This window comes from Vipera ursinii (assembly GCF_947247035.1).
Source record: "Vipera ursinii genome assembly, chromosome: 8".
Lineage (NCBI taxonomy): Eukaryota > Metazoa > Chordata > Lepidosauria > Squamata > Viperidae > Vipera > Vipera ursinii.
The window spans coordinates 9,660,052-9,677,245 of record NC_139519.1 but is presented as its reverse complement, the minus strand read 5'-3'; the positions used below and the strand labels follow the sequence as shown (position 1 = coordinate 9,677,245).

Below are 17,194 nucleotides of genomic sequence, written 5' to 3'. Positions count from 1 at the left end.
TGACAAGGAAGCAATTCTTTCACCCCGATAATGGAGCAAAATCATCTCCTGAACTTTTATCAATTTGTCAGTCGACCATTACAATTGCTAGGATAGCTTGCTGATGACAAACAACTGCCAGCTGGAGGGAAGGTTTTGACAATATCCCATATTGTGAGTGCTGTGATATTTGTCCGGAATGTGCTACTGAGTCAGTTGCTCACATTTTTACTCTGCTCCCTGTTTATGATTATTGGCATGCAGCCTTCATATATCCATTTCTTACTGGCTGTGTGTTTTGGCCAGAACCTAGAAATTGTTCACGTTATGCTTTTAGACCTTTCATTGAAGATTTCCAGGAACACTGCCAAGTTCTGCTCCATCATTATTTCTATTGCAAGGTTTGAGGCTTAGCTTTCACGCTAGACTCTAGAGCTGTATGGACAAACTCAACCGTGCGAGAGCATTTGCCTCCATTTCCTTTGTTTTATTACATCTTGTAGGGTGCTTTGCTTTGCTTGCATTTGTCTTACTTATGATTACTTCATGGTTTTTTTTGGCCTTACACATCAGGGAAGACCACACATCCATAAAGGAAGGGAGGAATTGCCTGCTCCACAAAGTATACAGAAAACCTGAATTAGAATTAAATTCGAATTTATTTTATTTATTTTAATTCCATTTATATCCCGCCCTTCTCCGAAGACTCAGGGCGGCTTAGCAGTAGCCTTCATTCTATGTATATGCCTGCTTATTAGGGCTTTCACCCCCCCACCCAAGCGGCATTATTACAAAGTCAGCTTAATTGCCCCCAACAATCTGGGTCCTCATTTTACCTACCTCGGAAGGATGGAAGGCTGAGTCAACCTTGAGCCTGGTGGGATGCGAACCTGCACTAATTGCAGGCAGCTGGTGTTACTTAAGGAGGCATTAGCCCACTGCTCCACCAAGGCTCTTTGAATTATTCAAATTTCTAATTTGAATTAGAAACCTGGCCTTTAAATCGGGAATTCTCCTAAGCCAGGTGTAGGCAACCTTGGCTCTTTTATGACTCATGGACTTCAACTCCCAGAATTCCTGAGTCAGCATAGCTGACTCAGGAATTCTGGGAGTTGAAGTCCATGAGTCATAAAAGAGCCGAGGTTGCCTACCCCTGTCCTAAGCTATCTGACATGGATATTGAAAAAATAATAGGACTGTTAGGCAATGAGCTGGTCATTAGGCCCCCAGGCTGGAGAAAGCAAAACTAAAATTCAGTGATTCCGGAGGTTACTGAAGTGGGAAAGGTGATTTAAAACAGACTACAATGCATCTATGCTTAATCCCCTTTGGTATTTCTTACTAGGAAACCTGGTACTGGTATGGAGACACTGGTGCAGACAATGTGGTCATGAGTGGGATGAAGTGCTCTGGGGTCGAAATGGCTTTGTTCCACTGTCCTCATGATGCCAAGGTCTCCTGTCCCAAGGGAGGTGGACGCTACGCAGCTGGTGTTTCCTGTACAGAAAGTAAGCACTTCAGCTTCCTTTGCTCAAACTCTAGACCACGGTTTGTCTGAATAGCAGTCAAGGGCGTTCATGTTTTGAGTATTGTATCGGGTTTAACCAGGGTGAATGCTAACCTGACTTCCTTGCCCGTGAACTTTGGTTATTGTGGCATAGTGAGCAAAACAAATTGGGCTTCGAAACCAACCATAATGTTCCATTAAGTAATGACTCTTCAATTGATTGTTTAATAATGAACAATTAATCCATGGAATAACTTGCCTCCCGGAGTTGTGGGTTTTCCATCACTGGAGATTTTCAAAAACAGACTGGACAACCATTTGACGGCTATGGTTTAAGGCTTCTGTCTCGAGCACAGGGTTGGACTAGAAGACCTCTAAGGTCCCTTACAGCCCTATAATTCTATGTTCTATGTCCAGTACTTCAGGGAGAAATCTGATTCTAACTGTTACACGTTTCTAGTAACCGGCTATCATGTGTCCATATGGTTCAGGTAATGGAAAAGATCCACCATTGCCTACTTTAGAGTTTCAATTTTCCAGATGAGATCATACTTTTGGGAGTTCTTGGGACCTCCCCTTCAACTTCCAACAAGGTCCAACCTCTCCAGTTTTCTTTGATCAGCCCAAGTGAGCCGAGTGCTGCTATTTGTTGAGGCAAATGTGTTGTATCTGAATGAACGTAAAGACCTCGTTGCGCTGAGCTTCTCTCTTGGTGACACAAGGTCACATTCCAGAAAGATTTCTTGGCAATTGCACAAAATCACTTTGCTGATGCCTTCCTCTGATAATGATGCTCATATTGCACGTTTCTGTCATAGCACTAAAGCATCAAGTTCCATAAATGGAAACAACTGTGTCAGAGCTCTATTCGGTATAGTGGGGGGGGGTATGCTGGGAGCTGTAGTCCAGATAGATCTGGAGATTGCTAGCTTAGGGAAGTTAGCATTTGTGAGAACGGGGGGAGGCTCAGTTAATCTCAATGTACACATGTACTTTGACAATAAAGGTTTATTATTATTATATCTCAGAATAGAAGTTGGGAGGGAGGGAGGGAGGGAAGATTTGTTCTGAAGAGCTGGACTTTGAAATTAAGTATGTATTCTAATCTGAAATAACAGAATAACAGAGTTGGACGGGACCTTGGAAGTCTTCTAGTCCAACCCCCTACTCAAGCAGGAGACCCCATGCCATTTGAGACAAATGGTTGTCCATTCTCTTCTTTAAAACCATCAATGTTGGAGCATTCAAAACTTCTGGAAGCAAGTCATTCCACTGATTAATTGTCAGGAAGTTTCTCCTTAGTTCTAGGTTGCTTCTCTCTTGGGTTAGTTTCCATCCGTTTCTTCTTGTCCTGCCTTCAGGTGCTTTGGAGAATAGCTTGACTCCCTCTTCTTTGGGGCAGCCCCTGAGATACTGGAACGCGGCTATCATGTCCCCCCTCGCCCTTCTCTTCATTAAACTACACATACCCAATTCCAGCAACCGTTGTATGTTTTAGCCTCCAGTCCCCTGATCATCTTTCTTGCTCTTCTCTGCACTCTTTCTAGACTGATGACGATTCAGCATTTGGTGCTGCTCTAAGCGTTTGTCTTTTAGCTCCTTTTATTTTAATTTATTTATTTATTTATTTATTTTAATTCCATTTCCTCCTCTTTTTTTTTACTTCTGAAGTGTGGAGTCCGTTTTAATTGCAAGGAGTCCTCAACGTACAATCATGTGTTTAGTGACCATTCCAAGTTACGACCTCTCTGAAAAAAAGTGACCCACAACCAAGTCTTCACACTTATTACTATCACAGGATCACCAAGGTCAAATGATCAAAATTCAGGCATTGGGCAAGGGACAGGTATTTATGATTGCGGCAGCTCAGAGTCATGAGATCACCTTTTGCAGCCAGTTCCCACATGCAAGGTCAATGGGTGAAGCCAGATTTGTTTAACGGCCCCATGATTCCCTTAACAAATGCAGCCATTATTTAGCAACGATGGCAGGGGTGGGGGGGAAGGGTCATAAAATCGGGGATGACTTAACAACCACCTTGCTTGGAGATGGAAATTCTGGTCCCAGCTGTGGATGTCAATTGAGGACCATCTGTATCTGCATTTGATGGTTTTGTTTTTCTTGCTCCCTTGCTTTAAAAACATCTGCCTTACACGCTTGCTGTAAATATAACTTAGGACGCACACGGCCTTGAAAGTGTCTCGGGAAACCCTCCGTTTTTCAAGGCAGCCTATAAATCCTGCAGTGGAAACCCAAAGCTGCTTTTTCGGGTGGCAACTGGACTTGGTTTTTCTTTGAAGACATTTTGCTTCTCATCCAAGAAGCTTCTTCAGCTCTGACTGGGTGGTGGGGGATGGAAGGATTTATACTCCTTACAGGTGGCTGGTCATTTGCATTCTTTTAGAGAGTCATTGAGGCCACCTGGAGTTTATCTGTATCAATTCCACACCCATTTGCACTATTCAGGTGACCCTGATGACACAGATAAACCTCCGGGTGGCCTCAACGACTCTCTAAAAGAATGCAAATGATCAGGTGTCTGCAAGGAATATAACCCTTCCCTTCTCCGCCATCTAGAGCTGGAGAAGCTTCTTGGATGAGAAGCGAAATGTCTTCAAAGAAAAACAAAAAAACCCAGTTGCCTCCCGAAAAAGCACCTTTGAGATAACTATGACGACGGAGAATCTCCATAGACATCCTGCAGTGGAAATACTCAGAGGATAAAAGCAAAATCCTTACTGTCGATTGATGTCTACAGCTGCAGCAGATCTCGTTCTCAATGCCAAGCAAGTAGAACAAACATCCTATCTGGAGGATCGCCCCATGCATGTGCTGCAGTGCGCCATGGAAGAGAATTGCCTGGCCTCCTCTGCGGTCAATACCTCGGTGTCCAGCGGTCATAGGAGACTCTTCCGTTTCTCCTCCCAGATCCACAACAATGGGCAGGCTGACTTCCGTCCCAAAATGGGCCGCCACGCTTGGATCTGGCACGAATGCCACAGGCAAGTCTTGCTTTCTATCTTCACTTTTGTAGACAGGAAAGGAGGAAAAAAGTGAAAACCACTGAATGCTGTCACAACTCATGGAGGGTCATCACACGGATCTGCAAGAAAAAGGGTTCTTAGGGTGAGTTAAACTGCTGGTGGCCTTGGCCACTGGTTCAAAGTCAAACTCAACCAGCCCATGAGCACGTTCTTGACCTGCTCACACCTCACTCGAAGCCATAATTTAATTCACTGTGGCTTAAAAACATGGCTGGGTGGGGAATTCTGGGAGCTGAAGTCCACAAGTCTTAAAGTTGCCAAGTTTGGAGAGTCTTGGATTAAAACACCACCCTAAGCAAATTGTGTTATGCCATAGCACAGGGAGGGAATCCTGCCAGTTCTGTATGAATCTGTGCAGCCCTTTTTGATGAAGCCAGATCCATCTCACTCTGTTGATCCTGAATTGGCAGATCTTTTCCAAAACCACTAAACATATTTTGGATCACCAAGCCTGAAAGCCTATGAGCATCTCAGACAGGCTTAGAGCACCAGTTGATCAAGCTTCTCGGACCAACAAACATGGCTGGTCACCCTCTTGATGTGGCCTCTTTCTTCTTAACCTCACAATGTCCTTTCCTATTAACACTCATTTCCTTTCTGGACTTTCTGAAAAGTTCAAATTAAGTGAGGCAGCTACAACTAACCAGTTTGTTTATAGACATGAATGTCCGCTCAATTCCTTTACAGTATTTCTGGTCTATAAACAGTGTAAGATAAACACCTTTCTGAGCAGGCAGACATATTTTAGGAACACAGTCCTACAGTTTGCATTTATGTTTGACTTTTTCACACTGGAAATTGCTCAAGCATCCAAATTCAAAGTAAATAGTTTGGACGCCTTAGCAGCTCTCCATATTTTCCATCTGCCGACTATGGAATTCTATTCATGATCTGGAATGGGGTGGGTAGCAGGGTTTCACTTAAAAGCAGGTAAAAGAGAAATCAAAGAATTTGTGGCAAAAAAAAAATCTTATAGCAACTCAAAAAGATTTCCTTTAAAAAAAACATGCTTTCCCCTACATGCACGTAGAATAAACAGATCGATGTATCATCTACCTGATACTGAGTTCCAGGTGTTCAGTGTCCTCTGTGGTTTATTTTCTCAGGTGCAAAGGAATTAACTTGCAGTTCCTTAGTTTCCCACAGCTTATAGCCAGGACATGCTTATTTTCTGGCTCTGATTCTACACTTGGTTTTTGCACAAGCAAGTGTGCCATTCACAGTCTGTTGGCATTCATCATGGGTGTTGCACAAATTAAAAATGAAAACTTCTTGCAAGATGCCAGAATCTCTTTCAACATTTGGGGAAAAAGCTTATTACAATGTACCTAATGCTTATAATCTCATCCTTGTAAGCCTAAATTCCATGTTGATCAAAAAGGGTCAAATACTCATACTATGTGTCCCAAAGGTGTTTTTTCAGAAGACAACTAGACTTTGTTTTTGCGTGAAGATGTTTCGCTTCTCACCCAAGAAGCTTTTTCCGTTCTGACTGAATGGTGGAGAATGGAAGGATTTATGTTCCTTGCAGTCATCTGGTCATTAGCACTCTTTCTGAGAGTCGTTGAGGCCAGATGGAGGTTTATCTGTGCCCCCACGGTCAAGGAAAAATCAAAGAAAGTCCATTTGCCTTTTTGAGAAAGTCCAGTTGCCTTTGGGACAACCATGACCTGGGTGATTGAGAATCTCCATATTCACACAACACTTTTGTTTTGGGGAAGGAACCATAGCTTAGTCCCAGAGTCCCATATTCAGTTAATGTTCTATTTTGACATTCAGGTGAGGGGAATTTTTTTCCTTCTTGGAAGATTTCTGGAACATGGTTGTAAGTCAGAGACGTTTCAGGAAAATCTTGTGGGATTTCAGTCCGGCACGTCCTGCCAAGTTAAAATGATTTTTTTTTCTTTGCATAATTGGTTTCTGATGGATTTATTTAAAGAATGTTTGTAATCCCAATCAATCCAAGGAAGTTGATTCAGCCTGAGTTATCTTAGCACAAATCGGTAGACAATATTGATTTCTTTACTTAAATGTTTCTCTGCCATTCCATAATGAAATGGATCACACATTACAGATTTGGTCTTCGAACCCATAATCACAATGTACAATACACATACCAGAAACACAGCAGAAAGACGTTATAATAGAGGTCATATAAATAGCGGTGATGGCCTAAAAGTTTTGGAAAACAACCTAAACAAAAAAAGTACAAAACAGGTTGCAATGAACATCTCTGCTAAAAGAAGCCGTCTCTTTATAACCATCTGCTAAATCTAACTCAGGATGGGGGTATGTTGATGAAAAGAAGTCCAGGCAGGATAAATAGGAGCAGATGGCTCTTCAAATCATCTTCCTTGAAGCTATTTAAAGCTTAACTAAAGCTTTGAAGGAGGCCTCCCACCAAGTAAGTACTTTACCTGCAGCTGAATTACCTCCGTGGAGGTGAGCTCATTGTTTAGTTTGATCAAGGATATTGTGCAGCACTGCTGGATTAAGTTTATTCCAAAGTATAAACTGAGCTTCAAGAAAAGTAAATTCATTTCTGAGCAGGACAATTGCAACTTTAGCAGGCACGAACCTTTGTGGAAACTGAGACTTGATTTATTGGCTTTGATCAATTCCACTGAGCACTAATTTGAAAGAACTATGTCTCCTGTTTTTAAAGAGCTGTATCTTCTATATAAGGGACACGGTGGCTCAGTGGGTTAGGACGCTGAGCTTGTCGATCAGAAGGTCGGCAGTTTGGCGGGTCGAATCCCGAGTGCCGCATAACAGAGTAAGCGCCTGTTACTCGTCCCAGCTTCTGCCCACCTAGCAGTTCGAAAGCACATAAAAATGCAAGTAGAAAAATAGGGACCACTACAGTGGGAAGGTAACAGTGTTCCGTGCGCCTTTGGCGTCCAGTCATGCCGGCCACATGACCACGGAGATGTCCTGGGACAGGCGCTGGCTCTTTGGCTTTGAAACGGAGATGAGCACCGGCCCCTAGAGTTGGAAATGACTAGCACACATGTGCGGGGGAACCTTTACCTTTACCTTTATCTTCTATATATTCTTGACCCAATCTCTATATCATCTTCCCCATCACGGCAAAGACTCAGAATCCCCTAAGGAATTTCTCAATGTGGCAAATTCCATATATGTGGAATTCCCCAACCAGCATTCTAGGAACTGAGGTCCACACACATTCTTCTAGACTAATGTCACCAAGCTGGAATTCATCCAGTCAATAAATAGTGACATTTGGGAGACATTTGCATCCAAATGAAAAGCATTTATAGTTAACCAGTAGTAAATTTGGACAAGCAGTGGCTAGGGCTTCCAGGTAGGCTAATATAGTATGTTAGTGAAAAAGGTATTCCCTGTATACATATGTGGTAGGGTAGATACTACAGTCATGATAAAATGCCATTCTGGCTTTGATTATATAAAGAAAATGGCCGCATTCACCAGCCTTAACTATGATTTCCTACTAAATTACAGAGAGCTGAGTTTATCCATAGAAGAGAATAACTGTAGCTCAGGGTTGAATTGTGGAGTCTTTGGCGCTCTCTGAGCTTGATGGGTTTTCTTGCAGGCATTTCATTACCCAACTAGGTTACATAATCCGTGCTAAGTTTACACAAGACATCAAATCTTCATTGACAGCCTTCAGAAATTTGCTTTCTTTCTGGCTTCCACAGGCATTACCACAGCATGGAAGTCTTTACCCACTATGATCTTCTGGATAGCAACTGGACTCAAGTTGCTGAAGGCCACAAAGCCAGCTTTTGCCTGGAGGACAGTGACTGTATAGATGGTACATGTGTTCCTACTGTTATTTCAATGCATTGATAATATGTCAGCAACTCCTGATACTTTGAACTAGCTCTCCTTAATCCCCAGCTGTTTTCCCACTTTACACCAGCACCGAAAATATGTCGAAGGCTGAGTCTCCATGGGGAGATTGTGAGCTGTTTGATACCATTAAAATCAAATGGAGAATCAGCTTTCCACCATCCATTGGTCCACTTATCCAGAAATCTGGTTGAAGAATGCTTTCAGGGTCCAGGACATTCCTTGGAATAAACCTTTAAAGATGATACTTTCCCCTTCAGAATGAAGAAAATACTAGCTCTAGGCAACCACACCTGTGGATATAGGAAACTGCTTTATATCAGAACAGTGGCCAGCCTGATCTAGTATATCTCTATTGAAATGAGCAACGTCTAAGGCTTCACCCCACAATCCTTCACTTCCTTCTGCCAAAGATTGCACCCAACCTCTCCTCCCAAGTCAACTGCCATTGTGTAACCTCTTTTTGGAGATACCGTTGAACTGGAAATTTAATTATATGATATGTCTATGGAGATTCTTAATCATCCAGGTCATGGTTGTCCCAAAGGTTCTTTTTCCAAAAAAGCAACTGAACTTTCTTGGGTTTTTTTTTTAACTTTGAAAATGTTCTCTTCTCATCCAAGAAGCTTCTTCAGTTCTTTCTTCAAAAATCAAGAAAGCCCAGTTGCCTTTTGGAAGAAGCACCTTTGGGCTAATTACATGAAATGGGTGCCCACATTCCTCTTGGTGAGCTCATCTGAAGCATATCCATAGCTCACATCTCTTATTGCTGTTTAGTTAAAACACAATCAGGTCTTCCAAAACCTTGATACTACCTTTGTACTGACTTCCTTCTTAGGTGTCCAGAAGCAGTACGAGTGTGCAAATTTTGGGGAGCAAGGGATTTCCGTTGGATGCTATGATGTGTATCAGCATAATATTGATTGCCAGTGGATTGACGTTACAGATCTCAAACAAGGAGACTACATCTTCCGGGTAAGCTGCAATTCCACAAGTGAAAGGTGACCACAGTCCTTGTTTGCAGAATATAAGCAACCCAGCCTCTCCCTTCACCAGCCAGCTGATTGTCTTAATATGCTTGGAAGTATATCATCAGACAAATGGAATCTGTTCTATGTTGGCCACGTTTATGTAGCCATTACAAAGTGGGTTGAGCTGCAATATTCCTCCCTACATTCTGCTTTCTCATTCGCACCAGATGGGGAAAAAAGATTACGTGACATATCTCAGGGGCTGCCACAAAGAAGAGGGAGTCAAGCTGTTCTCCAAAGCCAGAAGTTGTGGGTGCTCCAACACTGGAGGTTTTTAAAAAGGGACTGGACAACCATTTGTCCGAAATGGCATAGGGTTTCCTGCCTGAGCAGGGGGTTGGACTAGATGACCTCCAAGGTCCCTTCCAATTCCGTTATTATGTTCTATTCTAATCTGAATTGATGATACTTTGGAAGAGCTCAGGAAGAATGTTAGCTCTTTGAGGTTGTCCAGACAGGGAAGCCTGATTCATTTAACAACTGTGTGATTCACTTAACAGCTGCAGCAATCCACAAACCCCTCATAAAACTAGGCTTGATTCACTTAATGACTGCCTTGCTTAGCAATGGGAATTTTGGACCCAGCTGTGGTTATAAGTTAAGGACTACTTGTGGGTGACCCAGTTGCAGTGGAGTGGGGGGGGGGAGGATATACAACTTAAATGGCATTACTAAGCAGAATTTAAACAAGTCTAAATCTATACCTTTGGTCTTACATAAATATTGCTCTTAAGGGAGATCTCTTAAGCCACTGGTTCTCAACCTGTGGTCCGCAGACCCGGGGAGGGGGTGTGTGATGTCATCACAGTGGGTCCGCCAAGGCTTCAAGAAATGTTATGATTTAAATCTTAAGTCTTGGGAGTCCGTGGCCACAAAAGGTATTTAAAGAGGGTCCATGATGAAGAAAATGTTGGGAACCACACTCTTAGGCTGTTTTAGATTCAGTAAATGCAAAGGCTGCATCAGTTTGTGCTAAAAACAGTGTCTGCTGGCAGTTGGGTAATTGAAGCCTCCCCTTTATACGTGTGAGGGGTAAAAATAAGAGAAGGCTCCAGTTGCATGATCAAACTAACTTTTCTTACACACATCCAATTAGGATTGTATCTCCAATTAGATCACGCTGAAATTCCTGTTTCTTTACCTAGATCATTGTTAATCCAACCTTTGAAGTGGCAGAATCTGATTATTCCAACAACGTTATGATATGTAACGTCAGGTATGGGTTACAACGTGTGTGGGTGTTCAACTGCCATATAGGTTAGTCTGACTTTTGTTTTTCTTCTTTTGAACAACTATGGGATAAACTTTGTATCAATAAAATAGTTCTCAGCTCTTCACAGTCAGGAAACAGACTGTAGTAAGACTATCAAAACTCTACAGTTGCAAGATCTTGAAAGCCAGACAAACTTTCTCCTCATTCTCCTCTGTCTGTCTGTCTGTCTCTGTCTCTGTCTCTCTCTCTCATACTGAAGAGAATCAAGACAGAGCAGTCTTGAGTTTCTTTCTCACCCTACCTCTCTCAAGGCTATGCTGGTATTTATACAATTGCCCTCATGTTCCTTCTTTCAAGCTGTCTCTGTGGTCCTCTACAATAATTGAATAGCTTGTATCAAAAAAGTGTAAGAAAAAGATTCTTATGTCATATTTTTACTTAAACATCCCATTCATTTCATTGCTCATGTGTTAAATTATACTTTTGTGATTGAATTAGAACTGGTTCATCGGTTTCTGATGGTCATTCTGGAATCCTGCAAGAGGTTTTTTGCATATACCAGATAAATTTCCAGGAACCCCATCATGTTTCTAGAAGTCCCAAATGTCAGCTGGGAAATTCACCTGTTTTGAAAAGCAAAGTTAAAAATCAGCCTTATCTGGATATTTCCTCCTGGTTTCAACTGGAAACCCAGTTGAACCTTTCCTGTTTTCAACTTGTCTTTTTCATCCAACTGATATAAATACACAGGTGTAGCGTTACCTCCACTTTTTTAAAAAAAAAATTAAGACATAAATAGAACTGTCATATTCAGTTTTATACAATCTGTGTCAAAAGGCCAACACTAACAGCCTCTCCTCACCATTCTACCGACCCTCACAGGCTGTTACTGCAGAACTGAAATTAGTGGGTTTTTCTTTGGAATTCATTTGCTGATTTTTTTCCACTTGTTTTTATAATAAAAACGCATGGCTATCATTAAGTCAAGATGAAAGGTTTTGTTGTTGCTGTTGCTAAGGGGCACATAATCTCCATTACAACCACTCAAAACCATCATTGAAGAAGCAGGCAGATTTTGAAATGGGCTGAGGTCCCCGATGACTTCATTCTTCCTTCAATAATACAGATAGTCCTTGACTTACAACCATTTGTTTAGCGGTCTTTCAAAGTTACAATGGCACTGAAAACAGTCATTTACACCCGGACCTCACACTTAGAGGATGGTTTCAGCGTCCCCATGTCACGTGATCAGAATTTGGGCATATGGCAACTGGCATGTATTTATGATAACTGCAGCATCCCAGGGTCATGTGATTGCCATTTGCAACCTTCCCAGCTGGCTTCTGACAAGCAAAGTCAGCAGGGGAAGCTGGAGTTGCTTAATGGCTGCACAATTCACTTAACAACTGCATTGATTTATTTAACAACCGGAGCAAGAAAAAGGTCATAAAATTGGGCATGACTCATTTAACAATTGACTTGCTCAGTGATGGAAATTCTGTCCCCAACTGTGTTTGTAAGTTAAGGAATATCTGCAGTTGGTGATGGCACAGTGGTTAGAAGGCAGCACTGCAGGCTAACTCTGCCAACTGCCAGATGTTCGATTCTCACTGGCTCAAGGCTGACTCAGCCTTCCGTCCTTCCGAGGTCGGTAAAATGAGGGCCCAGATTGTTGGGGGGGGGGGAAATATGCTGATTCTGTAAACCACTTAGAGGGCTGTACAGCACTGTGAAGCGGTATATAAGTCTAAGTGCTATTGCTATTTTGCACATAGCTATCCAAGTCGACTCTGCCATTTGACTCTTTCTCTCTTTTCTCCCTTCTCACAGCCAACTCTTACTATGAACCAGATCAGAAAGAATATTTCAGTGGACTTTGGAACAATCAGGTGTTTTAACTTTAGACCCTCATGGCTTTTCCCATGATTTCCCTAACCACTGCTCGGAAAACTGAAGTATCAAGCAACCAACCATGAACGTTCACGTTAGCTCTGTAAGTTATTTTTCAAGGGTGTTACTCCAAACCTACTTTGCAATGTTTAGCAGAAGGCGACGCAACGGCAGGCTCAAATTTCACACCCATTCCAAGAGAAGGAAGGTTTTGCACTAGCTGTATGACTTTGCTTCCCTCCAGGTGCTTCAACAATCGCAAACTCTCACGCCCCCCCGCCCCCCCTTGGTCCACTGCAGTGTCTGAAGGGGCATCTGACTGATAACTCAGCAAGGAGGTTTGGCGCTCAGAGTTACCTTTTTTGAGGACTTATTTTTTCAGCTTTTGTAGTTTGTCTCGCAGATGTTCTAAAATCTGACTCTATGCCACAGGTGGGATGTCACCTTTCTTCATCTTAACCTGCTCACATCTCCAAGAACACGGGTGACATTTGATGTTGGGGAGGGGGGGGAAGGTGGAACTGTCAGTAGGGCAAAGAAAAATATGGTCATCCTAACTTCCACCTTGGTTTTAAAAACCACTAAACTGTGAATTTTTTGAAACACAGTGAGCTGTTCATTTGCCCTGCCTTATCTTCCAATCCATGCCTTTTCCGTCCACATCACCCCACCCTTTCCCATCCCGTGACTATTAAGAAATACATCACATAAACCAAGTTTTTCCCACAATAGACCTCTTTCCTATTCATTACGGCAAACTATTCTATGGTACCTTTTAAGAAAAAAAAATGAATTTCTTAGGACATGCTTTACACGGGAGTCCTTGGGGTGGAATTCCAAAAAATCAAGATGGCTACCCGCAACTATGGCATTGCAGCCATCTTTACTTTTTGATGACAACCCCTGCATTAGTAAATGTACGATGGTGCTAAGCACACATTTGCCTCTGTTTGTTTGAGGACATGCATTGCTGCAGAAAACCATTCCTACTTGAATAGTGTTTCTTTTTAAGTAAAGGCCTTTACCCAGGGAGAGAGTTTGTATACAGTACTTCCAAAGGAAAAAAAACCCCACAAGGTTCCAATTTTCTTTTTACTATCCTATACAAAAGAGGGAACTGTGATATCGAGCTATATTTGCCGCGGTGGATCAGATAACCATATCCAGCATTTTGTTTCTAAAATAATTAATCGTCAATGAAATATTTTTGGAGGCTCAAAAAGGCGAACTTGGACTTTATCTATTGTTACTTTTAAGCATCAGTGACTAAGGGTAGATGGTCTCTGGCCATGGATGTTAATAGCTATGGCTACATCAAGACTTTAAACCCACCATAACAGAGAAGGAATTCAACGTATCTCAACTGTAAAGAGAAAACATAAAATGATTTAAAGCCTTCCCTTCTTGAAAACTCCTTCCTTGGCTACTTTATGAAAGAAAGAAAAAATAAATTTGTAGCCGGAGAGGTGAACCACATTATCAAAGAGTCACGTCCATTACTGTGGATTGATGCAAACCAGGTTCACACATCACTTCTTGATCAGGGACACTGTGAATTTTTTTATAGCCATCCACTCCCTTTTTCTTGCTCGCTCGCTGATTCTTGCTTGTCAAATGAGAACTAGTTCAGACACGTTGGTTGGGAGGATAAGCTAAGAGGATTTTAAAACCGTATTTTGCACAGGTATAAGTGTTGTATGAATAAACTGAGATTATGCTGACCACTGGTAGACTTTCTTTTAAAATGTTGCACTAACAAATTTTCAGAGCCAGTTCTCTGCACAATGGATCTCTCTACTACACAATGGGCATGACAAGGCTAGTCACTTATTCACAAAACAATGCTTGGACTGGCCTTTCTTTTTTTCTTTCTTTCCTTCCCTTCCCTTCCTCTCTTCCTTCTTCCTCTTCCCCTCCTTCATTCCTCCTTTCCTCTCTTCCCTCCCTCTCTCCCTTCTGTTTACCTTTTTCTCTTGCTCTAATAGGCCAGATATCATGGTCTTTGTGTCTTATTTCCTAGAGGTCACACTCAAACCTATTATGAATGTAGCTGTTTTATTTATTTGATTAACTCGTATAGCCACCCATCTCAACAAATGACTCTGGCCGATGAACAATAACAGTGGTGCCATAAATAAAAAGATAAATATGCACAGCAATTGAGGAAAACACCCCAATCGGCTACGCTGATATGCTGCAGCATGCACAGCCAGCAGCTGTGATGGGAGGAAGGGATACAGAACAACCTCCACAAAACAAAAACTAAGCCCTCTCTTAGAATGGCAAACCAGGCTGAAAAATCTGGAAACACAAGTAGGCAGCAGACAACCCGAAGGGGATAATAATAATAATAATAATAATAATAATAATAATAATAATAATAATAATAATAATAATAATAATAATAATAATAATAATAATAATAATAATAATAATAATAATAATAATAATAATAATAATAATAATAATAATAATAATTTGGAAGGGACCTTGGAGGTCATCTAGTCCAATCCCCTGCTGAGGCAGGAAACCCTATACCATTTCAGACAAATGGTTGTCCAATCTCTTCTTAAAAACTTCCAGTGTTGGAGCATTCATCGCTTCTGGAGGCAGGTTGTTCCACTGGTTAATTGTTCTAACTGTCAGGAAGTTTCTCCTTAATTCCAGGTTGCTTCTCTCCTCGACTAGTTTCCATCCGTTGCTTCTTGTCCTGCTTTCAGGTGCTTTGGAGAATAGCTTGACTCCCTCTTCTTTGGGGCAGCCCCTGAGATATTGGAACACTGCTATCATGTCACCCCTCACCCTTCTCTTCATTAAACTACACATACCCAATTCCAGCAACCGTTCCCTATATGTTTTAGCCTCCAGTCCCCCAAGGCATATATTGGTGGCTCTTTGCCTTGACAGTTCAGGGGTGGGGAGCTTGTGGAGCTAAGCCTTCTTCACGTCTCCTCTGGCCAGGACTACTGAAATTGGAGATAAGTTTCCTGCCGTGGTTTTTGTTCCCTAGTAGAAGACAGATGAAAACTGCAGTGTTTGTTCTACAGTAAAATTAATCTAACCTTCCTTCTTGAAAGCTAAACCCTCCATTGTGCAGCCTTCAGCCTCTCTCCCCATTTTAAGCAGGGTTAGGAAAAGGTTTCACTTTTTGTGACAAATCCAATATGAGCGACTTTTGGTTTCCGAGCTTGGTTGTTTCCTTGCAGGCGTTTCATTACCAAAGTAAACCAACGTCAGCAATGCTCTGATGTTAACTAGTTTAGGTAATGAAACGTCCGCAAGAAAACAAGCAAGCTTAAGAGAGCACCAAGGATGCCTCATTCTAACTCTGAGCTACAAACATTCTCCTCCGACAAATCCAATTTCTTCTGAATGGATGGGTTCAAGCAACATTTCGTCAAAAAATTCCCCTTTCACTCAGGTTTTAGCCTAGAGATGCAAGGGGTTGCGGAGGGGGAGCAGACATAAAATCCTGAAAACGTTGGGAGGAGGTATTGCCCACCTGTATTGGAGACCCGACATCTTGAGGTAGCTACAATCACCTTTCCTAGCAATGTAGCCCTTTGGTGTGGTTTTCTGCAAATTAAATGAGGACCTCTTCTATACGGTGACAGCAAAGGGGGAGAGGCATCTACCTGAATTTTGACTTCAGCTTACTTGCATTAGTAGCAGTGATGGGATTCAAATAGGTGAACAACCGGTTCTCTGTGTGGATGCCACTTCCGGAAGTCCATTCTGGGCCTGGGCGACAAAAAATTAGCTATCGGTTCTGCCGAAGTGGTGCAAACTGGCTGAATCCCACCACCGATTAATAGCAATATAGGTAAAGGTAAAGGTTCCCCCGCACATGCGTGCTAGTCGTTTCCAACTCTAGGGGCCGGTGCTCATCTCCGTTTCATAGCCGAAGAGCCAGCGCTTGTCCGAGGATGTCTCCGTGGTCATGTGGCCGGCATGACTAGCACGGAACGCTGTTACCTTCCCACCGTAGTGGTCCCTATTTTTCTACTTGCATTTTTACGTGCTTTCGAACTGCTAGGTGGGCAGAAGCTGGGACGAGTAACAGGCGCTCACTCTGCTACGCGGCACTCGGGATTCGACCCGCCAAACTGCCGACCTTCTGATCGACAAGTTCAGCGTCCTAACCCACTGAGCCACCGCGTCCCTTCTAATAGCAATATAAATATAAGCAAATGATGTGCTCCTTGGCTGAGAATCAGTTTTTCATCCGGTCATTAGTTTGACCGGACAAACCGAGATTTAGTCTGACTGAGGAACGTCTCTCTTAAAAGCTTGTAACAAGGCCTTAGAAGAAGATGCACATGATAGTGTGCTATTTCTGCAACAGTCAAAATTCACAACCAATCTCAGCAAATCCTCATCTCCTAGAACAGTGATTTAGTCCCTCACCCACCACTGAAAGCACATCACAGGCCAAAAGACTGGCCCAACTCAACTTTTCTAAGTTGTTAAATGTAGCAAACAAGAGGATTTGAACAAACCGATAGGCATTTTGGCTTGGATGTTAACTATTTTAACTTTTGTAAAAAAAAGAAAGAAAAAAAAGTAACAGGGGAGTCAGTAAACGGGTCCTTGGCTTCTGCAGATGTACTGTTTGGGGCCTCCAGTACTTCCCCACATAATCTACTCTTTAAGAGCTGAAATCCAGGATGAGAGGGCTGAGAACCCATTCCCC

At 42.3% G+C, this 17,194-nt stretch overlaps 1 protein-coding gene across 2 annotated transcripts in view; it reads left to right on the top strand.

Moving 5' to 3' along the window:
* Nucleotides 1-12,849, top strand: part of LOXL2 (lysyl oxidase like 2) — a 63,033-nt gene extending 50,184 nt beyond the window's left edge. The window contains exons 8-13 of one of the 2 annotated variants that reach the window (XM_083368451.1): nucleotides 1,325-1,487; nucleotides 4,245-4,488; nucleotides 8,214-8,329; nucleotides 9,206-9,342; nucleotides 10,544-10,655; nucleotides 12,442-12,849. In XM_083368451.1, the coding sequence (XP_083224577.1) occupies nucleotides 1,325-1,487; nucleotides 4,245-4,488; nucleotides 8,214-8,329; nucleotides 9,206-9,342; nucleotides 10,544-10,655; nucleotides 12,442-12,509 (840 nt within the window). In that variant the 3' untranslated portion in view covers nucleotides 12,510-12,849. The remainder of the gene's footprint in view (nucleotides 1-1,324; nucleotides 1,488-4,244; nucleotides 4,489-8,213; nucleotides 8,330-9,205; nucleotides 9,343-10,543; nucleotides 10,656-12,441) is intronic. The other variant, XM_083368452.1, reaches the window with a different exon arrangement.
* The last annotated feature ends 4,345 nt before the right edge of the window (nucleotides 12,850-17,194 follow it).